The following is an 11,748-nucleotide window of genomic DNA, read 5'->3' as shown; positions in this document are numbered from 1 at the left end:
AGTGTGATGTGATGCGTGTGACTTACCAAGTGCTCCTTCTAATCAAAGAGGAGCAGAAACGGGATGAGACAACTGCCCTACTTCTTTCCTTCCCTTGAAGTACGGAGAGCAGCTCTGGACCCCACGGTTGTTCCTTGAAAAGCCAAACACCTCGGCGAGGGCCCACGTGCGTGGTGGGCACCACTGACAGCTTTCAAGCAATCCTAGTTCTCATCGCAGCATTTATTTGTACAAACTATAGCAACACTCCCAGGGTTCCTTCACTGTCCCAGCTAAGGTACCACGTATACATGCACTTAGTTGCAGCCAGGTACTAGGCATGGAGTTACACCCTCAATGGCAATAAACTTGACTTGCAGCCCTAGCCAATAAATACTCCTGAATGTATATTTCTGTTTATAGTCACTGAGAGATGGTTTCTTATTTATTAAGTCTCACACAGATGCAACAGTATCAAGCTGCTTAAATAAAAAACCCTATCCATTAGTTTAAAAGGGAGAGGGAGTGACTTACTTATATAAATGCTTTTTTTTTTTTTTTTTTTTTTTTAAAAAACAGATGATTGTGACCAATTATTGCCAACTGTTACTGTCTGGTCAGCATTTCACTGCAAACAGAAATACCGTATTTTATAACTGTGGGGATGTTTCTTAAAAAATGACAAGGTCAAATAAACAATGACTGCTACAACCTGGCTCTGGTGCTTTTGTTACGCTCACTCCAGCCCCCCCTCATCGCTACCAGCCAGCGCTCAGCCAAGGCGCAGGGGCAAAGCAGCGCCAGTGCAGAGCCAGGCCAGAGCCATTCCTCCCCGGCCCGCTGTCAGTCTCTTCGTCTGTGACTGGAATTTTCTTTGTGACCAGAATTTTAATTGAGGTCTCCTGCACATTACGAGACCCTTTCTTAAATCAGCCAGCCTAATGGGGCAGCCCTGGGCTGTAATTAACCACATCAGCCTGTCAGGGAAGGGTCTGCGGTCAGCGTAAAGGAGGCTCCACTGAGGCGGAGTACGGCACAAGGGCTCACCGGGCCCCAGGCTGCCGCCGCGCACACACCCGGGAGGGCAGGCGAGCTGCTCTGGCTCCCCGGGGTGGGAAATGTAGACAGAAAAGCCCCACCCTCCCGCTGCAGAGGTTACCTGAAGCTGAACCAGAGGGAATATCCCCAGTACAGGGACTGGAACGCAGCCAGGTATTGCACCATGTCCAGCACTTGGAGGGGTGGCTGGTGGTTACCAAAACATGAGCGCTACAGATTGGGAAACTGAAAGGGGAAAGAAGGAAGGAATTTACATTATTATGAAACACAGTTTGAATCTTCCCAGGCCAGTAAGAACCCACTGACCATATGAATATTTTATTTCCTTTACGACTTATAAACACTCAAAACCACAACGTACACTTAGAGTTCCCAAACAGCCCTGCACAAGCCAGTAGCATCGCTTTTGTCCCCTCGCCCGTCACTTCACAGTCATGTGTGCAGATTGCACTTCGTCTTCATCTCCGCTGCAAGGGCGCTGCTGTTATCCGTTACCAAAAAGCCAACGCTTCCCCTTCATTGACAAAGCAGGAGATAAAGTACTCACAGTATAGTCCAGCTTACATGGTTTCTCCCAGTTTGGTAGTGTAGTGTCTGATGACCATCTTAGCACAAGATGGGCTACATAATCCCGCTCCACCCATACATGCGTGCACCGAAAGGACCGCTCATTAACCGCTTCAACAGTCGAGGTCCCAGGAGGAGACTGTCACTATGCCTTAGTGCAACAGGCGAAACGCCCCGAGAGACATCAGCAGTCTTTCAAAAAGGGCTTTAGCGGGTGCACAGAGAAGGACAAGAGTTATCCCCAGCATCACTGCAACCAGTGGGAATTCTGCAGCTGAACCTAGAAGCCAGGTCTGGCCTCTGGGTCAATCCTCACAGTCAGCCCGGTGGGTGAGACAGTTCATCACCGTCGATTCGTGCCCCAGCTCTGCCATTCTGCCGCTGCAGCCAGGGGCACCCACCTCCCTGCTCTGCATCACTTCTGGTAGCAAAATAATTTCTGCCAAACGAGAGAGGGTTGACTGTGAATCTCTCAAAATGGAGACAAATCCTTGGTAATTGAAGCTGCACATTTGGCAGCTCACGTGAGAACCCCAGTTAACTCTTACCAAAGCTGGCAGCAGAACAAGTCTGAGAGCCTAAAGAGTTCAAGTGCTGAGAGGCACTGAGGCCTGGAGAGGAGCTGGGATTCCAGGGTGCTTAGAAATAGTGACTGGATATTTAATTCACAATAAAGTCATCAAAATTCCCACAATTCCTGCCACCTTCCAACTACATGATGAAGTGCAGAATATCATACTTTGTCTGCTTGCACCAGAAGCTGGCATGGAAGGAGGCCAAAGAATGGTTCTGCAAGAAAGTTCCTGTCAGAGATGGAAGCCTTGAAACAGCTCAAACCAAATTAAAACACATAGGGTTGGTCCTCTCCTGGAGCATCTGTTGGGATACAGTGTCCTCCTCAGGCAACCGTGGCAGGCTGAGACAGTGAAACATCCAAGCCTTCCGGTATGGTTCGATGCCAGGTCTGCATGCAAGCGGCACAGCCACACTGCGCCTGCCAAACCCTGCTCCTCTGTGTCCATGCAGCCGCATGGAGTCAGCACGCAGGTAAAACACTTCTGCTGCCTCGTCCGTCCCAGAGCAGACGCACTGACCCGCTGGGATCTACACGAACTCTGTGAAGTCGTCCACCGAGGAGATGAGCCGCTTCCTCTGTCCAGTCTCGTAGGTGGGTGGAGGGTCCTGGGGAATCTGGGAAGGGGGCTTTGTCGGAGCAGACGGATGAATCTGCAGGGGAAGGCCAGGAGTCTGGTACTGGGTTTCTTCACGCAGCTGAAAGTCAAATGAGCACAGATAAGCTCCATTCTCTCTGAAACTCTCTTTACTCTCCACTTGGGCAGGGCAGGACAATTACTCAGGACAGTTTGTCCTACCCATCCCTAGCACGGTGCCAAGTGGGTGCAGCTCTGACTCCAGATACGAAGGTTCCCAAGCCCCTCGCCACCAGGGAAGCTGTTTGGAAGCTTGCAAGTCCAGACCTACATTGCTACACTTGCCATTCTCAGAAGAGCTGGCTTCTAACCTTCATACACATTGTCAGCAAGTTTTGATAGCTGACTTTACGTGCCTTATTCGTAGTAAGGCTCTAAGGTACAGCCCAGTTCTAAACACTAAGAACAGACAGCTTTACCTACCCGGTGCCTTAGCCTCTTGATATGACGCAGCCTTGCAATCCATTTGGATGGGTAGGTGTCAGTAGGGTTTGATCGACTATGATGAACCTGGGAAGCCATCTAATTTGGGAAGGGTGGGGAGAAGCGGGGAAAGAGAGGAGACACGTTAACATATCCACGACAATAACATGAACAGAACGCTTCAGTAGTTCGACAGCAGCTGAAATTCAGCTCAAAGCTATAACCGTTCTTGCACTAACTCTGACTTAAAGGCTGACAGCAATAACTGAAGCAGGAAACTTACTTATTTGCTTTAGCAAGCCCTACTCATTTCCTTGGGAGCTGGTGATGGACCAAGACACCAGCTGCAAGACAGAAGAGCTCAGTGAGCTCAGGGGTACTCACATTAGCGTGCAGGGCCATCTGACGGGCTACAAAGGGCAGGTTCTTATCGGAGATGATCTTAGCAACACTTGTGTCTACGAGACCCTCCATGTCTTTGTTTTAAAGGAAGAAGAAAAAAATTCTTGTAAGATGGTTAAGAGCAAGCCAAAGGTTGCCAGTAACTAAATAGATAAGTAATATAAACCTGAGGAATTGCATCACAGCATCTCAGAAGTTCCCAACTTGCTTTACAACAGAACTTGTAACAGAGCTTGCACTGCAACTTAATACAACTGGCTCTCAAATTCTGGCTGCTCCATAAAGGTTTGAGCAGAGCCTGCTGGGCTCTTTATCACATGAAGCAAAGCATGAGCAAAAAACACCCCAGAAGAGCCCCTTTGGTAAAAGGAAAGCAAAGGCTCCTGATGATCACTGCACCAGCACTGCTGAACTTGCACGGAGCCGTGACCATTTTCCAAGTATCAGGTCCTGCAGTGCTGGGAAGGACAGCAGAGGCCAAAGACACAGGGACCTCCACCTCATATCTCTTCCAGTATTCCCAGGCAATTGTTGGAGGGACCTGCTCCGCTCTGCTGGCACTTTGTCTTAATCTTGAAGATAGTATGAGCGGTACAATGGGAAGATACCTCTTATCTCAGGGAAGATACATGAACAGGACATATCCAGACACAACTGGGCAGCAAATTGGTTTCAGAGAGCTGCTGGAAGTTTTTACTTTTGAAACACAAAACCACTGTGAAGTGAAGGCAGTTATTGCACCACCAATACAGGAGAGACTGAGAACAAAGGCTGGAGGGATTCCTACCTTTCCGACACTGCAGCGTCACCAGGTTACAGTCATAGTCAAGTGGTGTAATGATAACGTGCACAAAATTGAACTGACCCTAATGAGAAAGCAATAAAACAGTTACAGACATTTCACTGGCAGCCATCTGATTCTTGTGAATGCCATAAACTAACACACGTGAACCCCCCAAGGCACATAACCTCCATTCATGCTCTCAACACTGTTTGCTAAGACAACACATGTCAAATTAAAGTTTTACAAAGAGCCCCACACCTATTTTATAACACACCCACAAGTAAAATCTTGTACCTTTATTGTGCCCAGTTTAAAGTCTTCTCCAGAATCGTTGTAAACTATAGAAACAAAATCATTCCCAAGGTGCCTTTTCTTGTCACAGCGATATTTATCCAAATCCTTTGTGGGCATCAGAGTAGCAATGTGGAAAATGGCTGAAGAAGAAACAGAAAAATCCTTAGGCTGGCCTGGGAAAGCAGTGCTGCAAGCAGCAATGGTCAACTTGTCAGGAAGACAAAATAGTACCAGCACCACAATAAAAAAACCCTAAGTTGTACTCTCTCAATAGGTTTGTCCCCATTTGTGACAGCCAAATCCAGTCCCACAGGACTGCTCCAATGGTACCTGGAGCACAGAGTGAGGTACTGGCCTGCACAGTCTTCTCTAGCACCAGGCTTAGAAAAGTGAATTAAGGGCCTGGCTTTCAGCATGTGCTTGATGTATAGTGGGAGAAGCGTTCTCATCACGCCAGGGTAGCGATCTATCTGCACATGGAAAATGAACAGGGGACTGCAGAAGTGCTTCTGGGTATTTCTTCTACGACCACAGTAGCATGGTGAGTAGAATCTGGTTTGAGGAGGAAGAGTTAAATAGCTTAAACCAGGACTTTCCCGAACGGAGCTCTGCACAGCTCCATGGTCACAGTGAGTAACCGCAGCTGCTCCACTGAACTGGACTAAGTACGGTGACTGGGGCGCACAGGGCTGTACAAAAACATTTGGGAAGCTCATCATAGCTTGTTGGATCCTGGACGGTATCTGCGCTGCTTGGTGCTGCGGGAGCTGGGTCATGCTGCAGTTCAATGAGCAATGACCGCAGTAAGGACAACCCTCCTGCTTTCAGGACTGTTCTTCAGAGAAAGGATTAGCAGAGTTTTGACACGCACACGCTACCTGCAATTAACAGCCTTCACAGCAGCTCAAGAACAAACAGCTTATTCTGCAAACCTCTACATCAAACCATATCAACCGTTAACACAGCAGACTATTTTAGAAGTGGTATGATTTTTTTTTTGTTTTTTTAAATAAGGCAGGTATGGACCTTTCCCAAATGTTAACACATGGCTTGCAGAGATACCACAGAGAGAATGGGAAGAGAACAGAGCCCTGGTCATCTTTACTACATCCCTGGAAACAATTTGTAGAAGTGAGGTCAGTCTTCAGATGAGAAGAGACCTTCCACTTCCAACTTCTGGAGCCACCTTACCTTGCATAATGTCATCATGCCAACAGTACGTAAACTGTCCATCCTCCCCACACACGTCCAGGCCACCAAGGTAAATTTTATCTGGCTGACAGTCTTTGAGCTCAATGAGCTTCCCTAACCCAGTCAAGAACTCTGTGTAGCGATAGGATCCATGTTCATTTGACAGAATCGCGATTTCATTGTTGCTCTAGGAAATAAGAACATGGGAGTCCCACACTGAATGCCAAGAGCACTCAATCAGCACAAGCAGTCAGGTTATTACCTTCCTAGAAGGGCTTCACGCAGGCAGTGATTTTTAGTGCAAGAAACTAAGGAAAAGCAAGGCTACTGCAGGAGCAGGACAAATCTCACAGCTGGAGCACTGGTGCCTGGCCCTCTGCTGAGATGTAACCATTAAAGGATTAATGCATTTGCACACAACTCACCTGGCCTTCTCCAACGTAGAGCACTGCAATCTTGTGCGTGTCATAGGAAGGAATTTGATCCAGGAGCTGCACCGATCTTTCAAATGTCTGCCATTAAAACATTGGTCACATCTTTAAAACCTTCTCTCCGCACACCCTCTGCCCTCCCTAAAACCCCTTCAGGACAGCGACAGTACACTGTAAGCAGAGATTCCTGACCTTCACTAGCAGCTTCCTTGATGAATGCTGCCCTACTCTGTTCTGCAAGGGCACAGTGTGCCATCATCTGAGGTACAGAGCAGTGCTATATGGCATCCGTCACCACGCTGTCTTGGTTTTATACTTCAGATGAGATTAATCCGGCAAACTGCACGGGTTAGATGCACTTGCCATGACAAATTACATCGTATCTTCATTTAAGCTCCAGGCATGAAAAATGATCATGTCTCTTGCTCTGAGGAACATTTTAAGCACAAGGCATCATCTCATCTCACCGAGGCTCCCTACTGCCCGACCACCCAAACCTAAAGTGAGGGAAGGGGAAGCTATCAGCAGGAGCTCTGTGGTGCTCAGGTCACAAGAGCCCCAATCCAGCACTACTTCTCCAGGAAGTTTACAGCTAATTTCTCATACGACCACAGAAAGCTTCTTGGCCACTCCCAACCATATAGAGGGCTGACAGGGCTGTCTAGTGACATTCTGCCAGTATCACCTAAGGCTCAGTTTTCATCCTGCACTTCTCCTACCAGCGAAAACCAAAACTCCACAAACCATCCTGCCTTCTGGCTGGGATTCTGAAACAGCACCAGCAAAAGCTCCCAGTATCTCATATTCAATGAAGAGCCATAAAGCAGGAGCCAACAGGACGGGGGTACAGAAAATCTCCCATCTGTAGCACCATTGGTAGGAAACATCTTTAAATCGCACCATCTGAGCTGGACATTCATTACTATCATTTACTTTCAAAAAAAAAAAAAAAAAGAGGTTAGAAAAATTAACTAGAAGAATTTAAAAAAAGTCCTTGCTTACCTCATTTGGCAACAAAAGGGGCTTGTTGTTTTCATCGCCAAAGAATGGGGAGTGATACAACTGTAAAAACACAAAGCTAAGGGAGAGAGGGGGGGAAAAGTCTTGTTACCATAAAAATTAAATCAATTCTGATCTGCTGTATGTAAGAACGTTACGTACAGAAGAAAAAGAGGAGCAATTAAAATGCTAGCAGAGTATTACTCATCTTCTAGAGACACTTCAGGTGCCTGGACTGCCTGTAGTTTGTAATAGACCCCTGTCATAAAAAGCAATGGTTATGTCAAACAGCGGGAGCTGCACAAATCCCCCTTTCAAAAAGCAATCTTTGCACAGAACGGAGGGTAAGAGTGCACTCCTGCATCACAGCTATGGGGAGTATTTCTAGGCGAGCACATAAATGATTTTACAGACATTTGCACTTTACCTGCCCTCAGTAAGATGTAGATTGTCTCACAAGGCCATTTTGGGCAACTACCAATATCTAAAGTTCAAAAAACCACTGTTACAACCCTTTCTTTTCCTTCTTTGTATTTTGCACATTGTATTTCTTGAACTGCAAGACTAGTAATTCATCCCCTTCACAGCAAAATTAACCCCAGGTGACCTGCATTCAAGCCACACATGCAACTGGACCCTAAATTGGGACAGATTAAGAACATGAGGGAACTATTTATCTGTTTCTTTCACCATTTAAGAGACCTGTTTCCTAAATCACAAAGTTAATTTGGTGGTAGTGAGTTCAACATGTCTGTATTAGCTCCTGAAAAAGCAGGCAATTAATCTTTCTTTTTAATCAGATACTGTTTTGTAGATCCCACAAATCCAGCAGACCACTTTGAACGAATCCAGCCATGGCCACAGCAATTCTAAGCTCGCCATTTCTAGCTTCAGATAAGGCCCTCCACCCACCTCGGGTTTATTCCGGGTACTTTCTCAGCATTGGAGGCTGCTGTTCTGCTCTTGAAGGCATCTCTCTCAATCCTTTTTCCCCTCCTTGATGGGGCTGAGTCAGAGATGGTGTATCCTCGGGGCCGGTGCCCAGAGGGGGAGCGAGGTGAGGTGACAGGACCGGTGCCATCCAACCCGCCTGACCCAGTCACTCTGGCGTCCTCCCCCTTGCCCAGCCAACTGCCCAGCCCTTCCCCTTCCAGGTTCCCAGACTGGGATTTTGATTTCACTTCTGTGCTCAGCCTCCTTGTTACTTCTCTGCCATTTGCATCTTTGAGGACCTCCTGCAGTGTCTGTAGCTCAGGGGAAGAACTAGACTTGCTGAGCGGCTGGGATGGCTGGAAGGAAAGCTCCTCCAGTGTTCGGCCATCCTCTGACGGCAGGACTCTCCCAATGGGAATTCCACCCTCCACCAGGTCTTCTGACTTCAGAGATTTTTCTTCTTGGCTAGAGGTTGAGGAGGACTTAAAGAGGGAGAAACAAAGATGAACAGTTTTCTGATAGGCAAAATAAAAGCTAACAACAGTAACGCTCGAGGCACCCCCTGACCCTTCCAGTGAAAGATGAGCAGCAAGGTGTCAAGTACAAAGCAATGCAGATCAAAGACCTTGCATAATGCAGGTATTTACTGCTGCTGCTCTGCACACTGTCCCTCGCAAGCCATCCAAACTCTAAATCTGCATGTGCGTTTTGGTACTGGTAGTGAGTTCTTTCAGAGGGTGCCAAGAGGGACTCATCTGAGCACAGACAACTCTCCCATGTGTCTAAAGACAGGCCTGGCATACAGAGCAGAACTGGTTAACCTGTTTCTTCTTACCCTGCTATAAGACTCCTGGGGTTTACCAAACCTTTCCTCACTCAGGACTTGTTCAGAACATGAAGTCTCAATGTCCTCACTCTCTGGAGACTCAGCTGGGGATTCGGTTTCCTTTAGCTCCATTTCTGAAGGGCTCCCTTCCTCCAGCACCACCGCTGACTCTATGGAGACACAAGGCAGAAGAACTGAAGTCTGTAGAGAGGCACAGGCTGGCAGGCCCCCATCCTCTCCTCTGAAGTACCAGCCTTTTCCCTACGGGATTTCAATGGAAGGCCATATTGAATGAATGCTCTGGTTCTTTGATTTCTTGTCATGTCAGACTTGCTCCTGGTTCCCCTTTTGTATAGAAAAACTGATCACCTTACCCTCACAGCAAAGGGCTGCATCTGCTTTGGTCAAAGTAAGTGCAGTTTTTTCCAATTGTTACTGATGAACAAGCAGGGGACAGAATGAGGAAATGGGACCTTGTACATCAATGCTTGGTTATCAGGACAGACAGGAACTACAGAGATGTAAGAAAGTACAAGACTAGCATTAAAAGTTCATCATTATCCAGGCAATGAAGACATCAGTTCTATTCAAGTGTGCAAAAAAGTAAGTTTTTCTTGTATTGAAATGCAATGCTCCTGTGCCTTGTAGTGGCCTAGAAGGAGGTAAGAAATTTTACTAGGAGCCATTTACTTGCAGTTTGGCAGTTTTCCTAGTACGTCTCAGCAGAAGCAAAACGATTCAGCCCTAGACATGTGAAAGGACAAGAGAGCAAGAGTAATACATGCACTGCAGCAATACTGGGATCCCTGCATGTGCCATCTGATCAGACAAATGGTTACTGAAACCACACTGACAAGAAAGCTCCTTGGAAGCCCTGCCTATGGTGGAGGAGGTTATCGCAGCATTTAACCTTGTCTCTACTCCAGGCAGTGACCCTGACCCACAGGGATGAGTCTGACCAAAGGCTCCTCTTGGCCTTGCTTTTTTTGTCCTGAGGAAAAGGCTGGAGAACAGGAGGCTTCCCATTACGCACACAAGGGACTGGAAGACCAATCTGAAAGGCCGAGATTTGTTTTCCAAAGTAAAATAAAATAAAAAAAATTAGCACACACAAAAAAGAAAATCAGCAAAATCAAAAAAAAAAAATAAATAAAAATCACTAAAGCAGCTTTTCCTGGATTGATTTCAGCTCGCAGGACCAAAGTTATTTCAAAGAAGCAATTAAGAGTTAGCATTGCACACACATACCTTCTAAAAACAAAAACAAAATTTAAAAAAAAAAAAAAAAAAAAAAAAAAAGAAAAACCAAAACAACGTGCTGATCTGGTTAGCTGTCCAAGCCAGAACACACCTGCATAAATCCAGTACTTCCAAACTTCCCTAGCTCTTATGCTACTGCCAAGATTGCTGGTGGCTTTATATAATGCAAACACTCGCTAATTATTCTTTAGGTGGGAAAAGAATAATATGAGCAGAGAGGAGAGGTACAGAACAATATTTCACTGCAGCATCTTTGTGTTGCTTTAAGAGGCCTCTGTAAACAACAACCAGCAGTTAAGAATACCCTGCTGCACTACAGAGAATTTTCCAGTGAAGGAAAGAAGGCAGAAAGACATTTCAACCCTGTAATTAAAATCGCAAAGCATTGCAGATTATCAAAGCAACGCAGGTATGCAATTTGATCTCCACTTCATTTAATTAGGAAGTCAGTTTTACTGAAGTGGAGAAAGAGTTTACACTACTATAGAGCCTCCAAAAAGCTAGAATTTAGCAGGTTTTCCCCTAAAATGTATTTCTTCTTTGTTTATTTAAAAAACTTTTAACCAGCATCCGTTGTAACATCAAACTTTATATGTATCAGATATATATATCAGCTCCTTTTATCTTTTCTGCGTTCAATTCTGACAGATTCCTGAGGGCTGAGTAGCGTGGGACTTCATTTCAGGGTAGCTCATCCTGTAGCATTCTATGCTGTTCTCAGAAGTGGGAGCTTTTACATTTAGCAGAACACAAAGCCAATTGTAAAATGAAGCTGAAAATAAATAATTCAATTAATCAAGCCACTCAGACATTTTGACAGGTCATTTAACACTGTGCCTCATGACTCACAATGCACCCCAGCTAAAACAGAAGTTGCTTTAGGAAATTGTCTGCACTTGCAAATGTTGGATCTGGCTTGGACTTCTTCATGCTAGTCAAGATCCCATTTGTTGAGAGTAATGAGACTGGGTACAGACAGGAGACATGGAAGGGGAAAATGAAGTATGAGGGATACATTTTCTATGAATCAGAGGTGTTCTTCTATGGCAATACTTTTTTTTTTTTTTTCCTTAAAGATATATAAATATACCTGCCCAGGATATGCTCCTGTGCAACTTCCCTTGACAACTGGACTGGTACATGGAAGAGAAAGAGGCCACTGCAAAGGGAAATCAAGTGAGCAGCTACATCAAAAGGAAGGAGAGACTATATGAAAAAAAAAAATAAATTAAAAAGCACAGAGTTTAAAATGTAACCAAGAGCCTATTTAAAAATAAATAAATAAATAAATAAAAACAAAGGAAAGAACAAGCTGGGATAAGCTCACTAGATGCCAAAGGGATACTTTAAGGGTACAAGGTCTCAACATGAATAGGAGGCATAAACACA

At 45.7% G+C, this 11,748-nt stretch overlaps 1 protein-coding gene across 4 annotated transcripts in view; it reads right to left on the bottom strand.

The window, feature by feature from the left end:
* Positions 1 to 1,342: 1,342 nt before the first annotated feature.
* TSC2 (TSC complex subunit 2) overlaps positions 1,343 to 11,748 on the bottom strand; it is a 34,306-nt gene continuing 23,900 nt past the window's right edge. For 3 of the 4 annotated variants that reach the window (XM_035895916.1, XM_035895917.1, XM_035895919.1), the window contains 10 exons: positions 9,109 to 9,269; positions 8,253 to 8,755; positions 7,344 to 7,419; positions 6,336 to 6,422; positions 5,911 to 6,097; positions 4,720 to 4,859; positions 4,429 to 4,507; positions 3,624 to 3,715; positions 3,240 to 3,338; positions 1,343 to 2,877 (listed from right to left, as the gene is read on the bottom strand). In XM_035895916.1, the coding sequence (XP_035751809.1) occupies positions 2,710 to 2,877; positions 3,240 to 3,338; positions 3,624 to 3,715; positions 4,429 to 4,507; positions 4,720 to 4,859; positions 5,911 to 6,097; positions 6,336 to 6,422; positions 7,344 to 7,419; positions 8,253 to 8,755; positions 9,109 to 9,269 (1,592 nt within the window). In that variant the 3' untranslated portion in view covers positions 1,343 to 2,709. The remainder of the gene's footprint in view (positions 2,878 to 3,239; positions 3,339 to 3,623; positions 3,716 to 4,428; positions 4,508 to 4,719; positions 4,860 to 5,910; positions 6,098 to 6,335; positions 6,423 to 7,343; positions 7,420 to 8,252; positions 8,756 to 9,108; positions 9,270 to 11,748) is intronic. The other variant, XR_004842236.1, reaches the window with a different exon arrangement.

The sequence above is a fragment of the Egretta garzetta genome, unplaced genomic scaffold (assembly GCF_000687185.1).
Source record: "Egretta garzetta isolate BGI_Z169 unplaced genomic scaffold, ASM68718v1 scaffold426, whole genome shotgun sequence".
In the NCBI taxonomy this organism is placed as follows: Eukaryota; Metazoa; Chordata; class Aves; order Pelecaniformes; family Ardeidae; genus Egretta; species Egretta garzetta.
This window is presented reverse-complemented; position numbering and strand designations above follow the sequence as displayed.